Here is a 9,655-nt window from a genome sequence, read left to right on the forward strand (position 1 = left end):
TGAACAAAAACAAGAAATTTTTATTTCCTTTAAATGAAAAGCATACTGTACAAGTCTGAGGCTTACTTCAGCATACTGTACAAAACTATATAAGGTTCTTTTTTTTGGCTATTTAAGGTTCATTTAATACAAGTCTGAGGCTTACTTCAGCATGTGCTCTAATTTTCAGTTGGTCTTCTATCATCTTCATTGGACTCCGATGAAATGCCCTGCTCAATACACTGAACAAGGAAATATACAGATAAGGAATCAGAATAACATTCTAGCAGGTCCAAACACAAAGAACACCAAGCACAGATGAAGTATTGTGAGGTGGTGTTGTGTTCCTACCACAGCTAATTTTCCACTAAAAATCCACACACGCAATATTAGAACTCTATCGAAAAAAGGTCAGTATCTTATAATATTGATGCAGCGCAGCCATGAAATAACAGAAAATATGCGAGCCACCGACGTGTGAATTCCAATTTAAGTAACAGTTGTACGGTTTTAAAGGTCTGGTCATAAGTACTCTGAAGAGTAGTTTGGGTTGTTATTTTACAAACTATGGTTAGTTCTACAACAAAGGACAGATCTGTGAGTTTTGCAGCTACTTTGAATTTAAAGGATTTTGGTAACTGACAAAATCGTAATGACTTACTCCAGCTATTATACCTATCATATTGCGCTTATGCAGGATGCTCTTTGACAGCCAAAGGCAGTTCTATAATATTATGGTATTTAGAAGCTAAATTCACTCATAATTGGATCCAATACTATCACATTAATGCCACCTACAACTAACTACATCCGATTTCGCTATACTCCAAGCTCTTATACAATATCATTGAGTAGTGTGCATTCCTTGTACCCCATCTGTAATATTGCTAATGAAGACCCTGATTGCTATTATTTTTCACTAGTCATACAACTAGCAACTCTTAGTAAAGTGCACTTACTTTTACCCATCACAAACCTCAAACACTTTGGTATATGAGTCATCTTTTTTCTTTCTTTCTTTTTTTTTTTAATTTTTATTGGTAAGTAACACACACACCGGTTGGGTCTTCAATAGTCTACTCTACAACCTCAAATTGAGCCATTCTACTTTACCTATCAAAACCCTACAACCCTGCACACTTCCCCTAGCAAATAGCCACCAAATAACTAGTAATAAGTCATTCTGGGTTCAGTCCAGTTGAGCATCAATCCACCATCTGAGCAGATAAGATCAGGTAGGGTAGGCTCTCCAAGTGCACTTCCATTTCAAGTTTTTAGTCACAGGTAACACCAGCGAGGAAGGGAAGCATGACAGCTCACGGCAAGGAAAAAGAAGGCCTGAGACATGTCATGGTGGCACCTAGATCTGACCTCCACAACTGTGTGTTGGCCTCCCACAATGGTAGCAACCAATGGCACAACTTAGATCTGGCCTCCTACAACGAGATGCAATTGGCTAGTCAGTTTTAATATTCAACATCTAACCAGTCAGGTTTCATTGTGTAGAATCCACTGCTGACCAAAGTTACAGTCAAATCGGCTGAAATGTGTCAGGTCAATCCACGTCAGGCAGGCAGGTGGGTTGGGTTGGGTTGGGTACCATGGTTATTTGCTCACCCATACAAATAAGCCATAAAAGCTCTATTATTTTACTGCTGCCCAGGAAATCCTGCAACCTGCTTGTTCTCTATTTCAAACCCCAAGCCCACCACAAGCCTCAACAAGAACCCTAACTCCAACCAAACCCTACTTTCAATCCCTCACCCCACCACAAGCATATATAGACAAATTTCTAAAACGTCCTCATATATTGATTGGAAACGCCATACCTGAAGAAGATAACTGTGCAGCCAATCCAATGTTTGTGGGAACGTTGTTGCTGATATATTAGCAACCGTCAAACCCTATTCCAAGAAAATAAAACAAAATCAGGGAAAAAATGATAAAGAAGATGGCTGGCAACACTGTTTAACATTTTCAAACTCCTAAATACAAAAAAATTGGAAGTTTCCTCACACATGTAACTATGATACACAATCCTAAAACTAATAGGAACGCAAAGGTACTAGTTATGGACACTTTGAAGTCCAGTAATTTGACAAAGTAAATGCTCTTAAATTCAAATCATTTGCAGGAACATGACTTCAAAACAGAACAAATCTCACTCTACACTGTTACCCGACTGAACTTGATGTCAACATCTTACTGTACACACCAATAAATTGTTTTGAGTAAAGAGGTAGTGTTATTCTACTCAATGCATAAGAAAGCTCCTGCATTAGCTCACTTACAAGATCAATGCATAAAACAAAAAAAAATCCATGATATAGACATTCATTAATCTTCCCAATTTAAAAAGTTTTTCAAATATGATTTGCTTAATTGTTTCTCTCAAATTTATATAGCTATACGGTCAAACCTGAATCAATAAAGTTGCTGTAGAAATAAGCAGTCAATTGTTAATCTTTTGATGTGAAGGTCCCTTAATATAATTAAAGGCTAAAACTTATTACACATGTCACACGTGTGTATACACAAGTTTTATAACTAAAACAGGGTTCAACCCACAATTTCAAACTTAAAATCATGGGCTGAACCCACGTTTTTAGTAAAAACAAGTATAACAAACAGTGCTCATAATTAAATAAGCGATTTCTTAACAATTGTTAATCTGTTGATCTGAAGGTCCATTAATATAATTAAATAAGTGATTTCTTAATTACTACTAAAGATGCAAGACCATAGCAACCCTGCTTGCATCCTACTAACTAAAAAAAGAAACAGACATGAGTGGGTATTACCTGTGACTTGAATGAGCAAAGATAGTCCTGAATGGTTTTTAAGTTGGTCATTAGCTTATCTTTATCCTGCAAAAAGTGAAATATACAAGAAAAGATTTTAAAAAAGATAAAAGGTCAGAAGAAAAACTTATCTTGTTATCAGCAATATACCGAATGAAGCAAAGAATATTTTATTTATTCAATAAACAACTAAGACAATATTATAGAGGTAAAAATGAAATAAAATCATAAGAAATGGACAGGATCCAGAAAGCCAAAACCAAAGGTTCTTTTGCATTCACACGGTCAGAATGAAAGAATTTAGTGCTATATTTTGAATAATCAGAAAATATAGACAAAACAGCCATTTATATTTATATCAGACAATTTTGACCCCAAAAAAAAAAAGCCATAAATATTATTAAAAAAAAAAAAAAAAAAAAAAGGGGGGGGGGTGGGGGGTGGGAATCACCTTCTATTTTGAACATGTGTTGCATTGTTATCTAGAAGGCACCTATATTCCAGTGGAGAAATTACAAAGTAGTTGGGTGCTTCCTAATCCAATTTCTAGGATTAACTTTCCAGACAACAAAGGAGGTCAAATGCTATTACAACTTAACATTTGCTCTCTCTCTCTCTCTCTCTCTCTCTCTCTCTCTCTCTCTCAAAGTCCGTGCTGAACCAAATTGACTTTGGCGTCATCTCTTTTCAACTTGAACTTTCCCAGAAAAACAAAAAATAAACCACGCGGACCCAATAATGCAGTGTAATCACCCTATATTACTTTACTACTAGATAAACTACAACATGATTTATATGCTGAACATTCTTGTTAATAGATACCAATATAAACTTGGCATCATTAGTACCTGGACTAGAAATTTATCATTAAATGTACGAGTCGAGATCCACTCCTCTAGTAATGCCTGCACATATAGCTTTATTTTATATTTCTGCATTTCTTAATTTAAAGAACCCTAGCTGAAGTTACATTATAGTATAATGAAAACCATAAAAGTGAATAAAAACATCCCCATACCTTATGATCAAATTCAGACATTTTCAGAACTATAGGTACAATTATTGGTTCAGCACCAGACTTCTCCTTCCTAACAGAAGCATTTCCGTTTATCTCAGGATCCTTAAGACTTTCACCTGCATAAGCAAAAACAATTGGAAAAATTTGCAAATTCCTATTAATACTTTTCTCATTCATTATATAATAAATACAAATAGTCACGTCAGCAATCTCAAAAGGGATCTAAAAATTTTAAACAAGATAGCAGAATCCAGAGTGTAAATTGACCTTTGCTACCAGGGACACTTCCTGCTAGGCTGATAGATTCAAGAGTATCTGAGACTTTATTCATGTTATCGGCCAATATCCCTTCTTCTGAGCTCACATGCCCAGGATAGTTGCTCTTTTTACTGTCACTTCCACAAACATTAGTAGAATTATTTTCCATTTCTGTTTCTGTACTATCACCGCATGTCACAGCNCCTGCCACTTAAGATTTGTTGTAAAAATCTTTTGGACGTAGTATTTCTCTAAATTTTAAGTTGAAAATTTAAAAGTGATATGATTGAAAATCTCATAAAATAATTTTAGATTTTTTTTTAATAAAATTATAAAATAGATAGATGGATAGAAAGGCATATAAAATTGAGAGAAATTGGTGTAAGGAGAATTGTGATAAGTGAGATCCACACAGAGAGAATGGGACAAATAAGGGCCCGTTTGGTAAGAGATTTTTAGTAACGTTGTTTAAGTTTTGTGAAAATATATGTGGATGAAAAAGTATGTGGAAATACGTGTTGTAGTTGTAAAGTTGTTATTTATAACTATGTATTTTGTTGGCTTTTATTCCGTACCAAATTTGATTGTAATCATTATCAATCGTTTATACCCTGTATCTATTGTGGGATTTGTTGTAAGGGATGTGTGATAGAGAGAGAAAGTGTGAAGACTTAAGCATTTGAAGGCTGAAGAATTCTCACGGGTATGTCGCGACCTAGCTTCCCGTGAAATGAATCATGTGCCATGCACATGCTGGAATACGAAGAGTCAGGCCAGGTGGAGACAGCTGTGTCTCATGAGTATCTCGCGGGTAAGGCCTTCCTACGAGACACTCGCGAGGCAATCTGTTCTGCCAGCCTGTACTAACTGACTCACACTTTTTGTACCTATCCTATATATACCCTCATTACCCACAAATGTTGAGGAAGGCTTCAAAGAGAAAACCCTAGCCAAACACATTGAGAATTAGAGATTGTCATCCCTACCTTTCTCTATACACTTGCTTGTGGTATCTCTTCAGCCCTTCCCTCTCCATTTCCACACCATTGAGAGGTTGATAGCCCAAACACTTACCACACCCTTTGAGAGTGCTGTGTGACGTTTTGGTGCTACTAGGAAGCATTGGAAAAATCCTGGAATGGCAGATGCAACATGGAGCTTGTTGCGGGATCCGAGGTGCTAGACAAGACACGGTTTCGAGAAGCCTTGTTGGAGTAGGAGCTTGGAGGGCTTAGGTGCATCGGGTAGATTAGGCTTGGAGGGTCTCTTGCTAACCCATGTATCCCAACTGATTGTCTAGTGGATCGATTTTCGCTTGAAGGGCAGCGGAGAGGTTTTTCGCCGAGTTCTTCGGTTTCCTCTTCGAAAACACGTCTCGGTGTTTTCTGTGTTTGCATCCTTCTTCTCTACTCTTTTATATTCCATTTTACTGCTGTGTTGCTTAGTTTATGGATTAGAGTAGCTTATTTGTTTATCCGCTTGTATTTACACTATTCCGCACTTTGTAGTAAGTTAGTGTAAAATCTATCGAGCCGTAACTTTAATTGGGGGTCTAAATAGCTCTTGTGTTTTCAACACATTTTCGAGCTTTCAATTGGTATCAGAGCGGGTACACTTACTGTGGTTTTAATACCTAAGTGTGATCCTAGACCCCTTGGTGTGTTTTGAAAAAGTGATTTAGTAAAAACCACCATGAATGATTGTAAGAGTGTTTGTGAAAATGACTCAATGAGCATATTTGAAGACTGTTCCAGTAATGCGCTTTTAGAGTTGTTTAAATCAAAGAAACATGCTAGAATTTTTTGTCACATGCTGAAATCCTTAGTTCGTAGGAACCATGATATACATAACAGCCTATGTGAGTCAAAGTCCTTAGTCTATGAATATAAGAGAAGAAATAGACAATTATGTGATAAACTTGATCGCTTAAAAAGGAAACTTCACTCATCCTTGAATGAAATAAGGAAAAATGAGTCTTGCTTTAATGGTTAAGAATGTCTCTCTCATGCATGTCTTTTTGTTCATACCGCATTGAAAGTGTTTAACTCATGTTTGTGGTATCTCGACAGCAGGTGCTCAAGGCATATGACTGGAGAAAAATCTTTGTTCAAAACTCTTAAAGAGAAGGAAGATGGATTTGTGACATTTGGAGATGGTAGTCATTCACAGGTTCTTGGAAAGGGAACAGTGGATATTTCGGGACTTCCTTTGTTGACTGATGTGCTGTATATTTAGGGATTAAAAGTGAACTTGCTGAGTATCACTCAGATTTGTGATGAGGATTTCTTAGTCCAATTTTCAAAGAAAGGGTGTCTAATCTTGAATGAAGGAGGTGTTCAAGTTCTGAAGGGACTAAGGACCACCGATAATTGTTATGGAGTTATTCCCAAACCCAGCATAGCTTGTCGGAGTGCTCGGGTAAACCTCTTAGAGTTGTGGCATCAACAGCTTGGACATGCAAATTACAAACAAGTAGCAAAAGTCTCGAAGCTTGAGGCTGTGGTCGGTCTACCTAAGTTTGGGAAAATTGAGAAGAATGTTTGTGGTCCATGTCAATTGGGAAAACAAACAAAGTCAAGCCATCCTAAAGTGAATGTGGTCGCAACTTCTCGCCCGTTAGAATTACTACATGTGGATTTAATGGGTCTTACAAGAACAGAAAGCATGGATGGAAAGCGCTATATTATGGTGGTAGTTGACGATTTCTCAAGAGGTAGAGCACCAAAACGTCACACAGCACTCTCAAAGGGTGTGGTAAGTGTTTGGGCTATCAACCTCTCAATGGTGTGGAAATGGAGAGGGAAGGGCTAAAGAGATACCACAAGCAAGTGTATAGAGAAAGGTAGGGATGACAATCTCTAATTCTCAATGTGTTTGGCTAGGGTTTTCTCTTTGAAGCCTTCCTCAACATTTGTGGGTAATGAGGGTATATATAGGATAGGTACAAAAAGTGTGAGTCAGTTAGTACAGGTTGGCAGAACAGATTGCCTCGCGAGTGTCTCGTAGGAAGGCCTTACCCGCGAGATACTCATGAGACACAGTTGTCTCCACCTGGCCTGACTCTTCGTATTCCAGCATGTGCATGGCACATGATTCATTTCACGGGAAGCTAGGTCGCGACATACCCGTGAGAATTCTTCAGCCTTCAAATGCTTAAGTCTTCACACTTTCTCTCTCTATCACACATCCCTTACAACAAATCCCACAATAGATACAGGGTATAAACGATTGATAATGATTACAATCAAATTTGGTACGGAATAAAAGCCAACAAAATACATAGTTATAAATAACAACTTTACAACTACAACACGTATTTCCACATACTTTTTCATCCACATATATTTTCACAAAACTTAAACAACGTTACTAAAAATCTCTTACCAAACAGGCCCTTATTTGTCCCATTCTCTCTGTGTGGATCTCACTTATCACAATTCTCCTTACACCAATTTCTCTCAATTTTATATGCCTTTCTATCCATCTATCTATTTTATAATTTTATTAAAAAAAAATCTAAAATTATTTTATGAGATTTTCAATCATATCACTTTTAAATTTTCAACTTAAAATTTAGAGAAATACTACGTCCAAAAGATTTTTACAACAAATCTTAAGTGGCAGGCTATTACATGCTATCACTAGTAGGCAAGAAAGTAATTTCAATGGTAGATTCAAATTAAAAACCTCTAATAATATGCTACCTATGATTTGTTGTGAAAATATTGTGGAGTGACATTTCTCTATAATTTATGGCATTGAAAGCATTGAGGTAAAATCTTTTACATGCTTTGTCAGCTACCTTTATTATTAGTTTGATTGTTTTTTAGTGTTAGATTCTAAATATTTAGTCATAAATGTTTAGGTTCTAAATATGTTGTATGTTGGCAAACCTAGAACAAATATTTGCCTAGGATTAAATCTTAAGGTCTTTGAAGTGTTTTAGACATTGCTCAAGTTAATACAAGTCAAGATTTAAGAACATATAAGCTGCAGAAAAGAGAATTCAAAAACTGAAGAGCTCGGCTGATTAGGAGAGAGTTTCGATCGATCGAACAATGAATTTGCAGAATTTTAAATAAGGCCTAACAGCCTGTGAAATGTTTAGGGTTTGAGTCCAACATTGATAGGTGTAAAAGGCAAACCTAAATACATGTTTTTCAAGTCTTGAGAGTTACTACTATAAGATCTATGAGGTTTTGTATCTTCTACCTCTTTCAAGCACCTACTGGAGATCAAATCCATATTGCTAGCACTGGTGAAGTAAAGTTTCAACCAAGCCTTCAGCTATCAAGTGTTCTGAAGATCAAGGCATGAACAGGTGGTTCATGTTAATAAATTAGAGTCTAAATTCTTAGGTGGTTCATGTATTGGCTAATAAATTAGGTTAAACATATTGTGTTTTTCAAGAGTCTAAATTCTTATAGTTAGCATTGCAGGCTTTGTGCTCATTATGTTAATATTTGTGAAATTATACCAGTCAAATGTTGTTTTGTACTAATGTTGTATAGTGGTGATTTAAAGTTTCTATAATATATATATATATATATATATATGTGTGTGTGTGTGTGTATGTCCAGAGAGAGAGAGAGAGAGAGAGAGAGAGAGTTTGTGATTTTTCGTATAAGCCACACTTCATAAAATGTTTTCTAGATTATTTTCAAGGATACAATGAAAGAAAGAAAGTAAAAAAAGAAAAGAAAAAAAAAAAGAAAAAAACTATTTTATGCCAAAACTAGTAAAGCCTCAATGTTAACAACCCCCAACCCCCCCCCCCCCCAAAAAAAAAGAACAAATAAAAAATTTCCTGCCTTGGGATTTTTAGTGGGGAAGCAAATACTCTTTTTATATGTTTTTACTTGAAAAATTAGTTGACTAAAAGTATAGCCAGAGACTGATTCAAAATTTTATCTATGAGTACAAAAGCACGGGTTACAAAATTTTAACCATTTGAGAATAAGAAATATACTAAATTTCAAAACTAAATTAATATAAAAAACAAAAAGAATTATATGTGGGAGTTAAAAACTAGAAACAAGGGATGAGTTAACTAGGCATTGATTGACACAATTAATTTATATAGGTTGGGAGATGGATAATCCACAACGATAGATTAGAACATGAGGGTTTAATTGAATGATGCAAATCTTACTTATGTGGAATGATTTTTATACAACTCTTGCTAAGGATGCAAGCATCCAAAAGCAAGTACAAGCTCTCTCCCCCTCTCTCTTTCTTAATTTCCGAATCCATTTTATGTGTGCACTCCGTCCTTATTGATACCCTTCAAGTTTTCTTCAGTAATAGGCTGTTATAATGGGGTGAGGAGATACATGTCCCATCACGTGTCTCCTCACCTCTTTTGATGATGAAAATGAACCTTTGGGGCATAAACTACTATTCAGGTCAGTCATTCGGTATTAAATATGGCCAATGACAGAAGGGAACATCTAATTAATGCAGAAGTGATTGCTTCTTAATCCTAGAGCCACCTTCTCAAGTTCCTTGAATATTTTTCCTTTGACTGTTCTCATCTTCACTGGCTTTGTTCGAACTCAACTCATCGGCTGTATGGAGGTCAAGAAGCCATATATTTTTG

The 9,655-nt window shown here is 36.1% G+C and overlaps 1 protein-coding gene across 1 annotated transcript; it reads right to left on the reverse strand.

Annotated features, from left to right (window-relative positions):
• Window positions 1-4,254, reverse strand: LOC136068379 (uncharacterized). Its single transcript, XM_065775469.1, has 6 exons — window positions 4,066-4,254; window positions 3,799-3,914; window positions 3,629-3,685; window positions 2,781-2,846; window positions 1,809-1,883; window positions 1-221 (listed from the first exon to the last, which is right to left on the reverse strand). The coding sequence occupies exons 1-6, from the start codon at window positions 4,223-4,225 to the stop codon at window positions 159-161; spliced, it is 537 nt and encodes a 178-aa protein (XP_065631541.1). The 5' UTR covers window positions 4,226-4,254; the 3' UTR covers window positions 1-158.
• Window positions 4,255-9,655: the final 5,401 nt, after the last annotated feature.

This window comes from Quercus suber, unplaced genomic scaffold, assembly GCF_002906115.3.
Source record: "Quercus suber isolate HL8 unplaced genomic scaffold, Cork oak 2.0 scaffold_112, whole genome shotgun sequence".
Taxonomy (NCBI): domain Eukaryota; kingdom Viridiplantae; phylum Streptophyta; class Magnoliopsida; order Fagales; family Fagaceae; genus Quercus; species Quercus suber.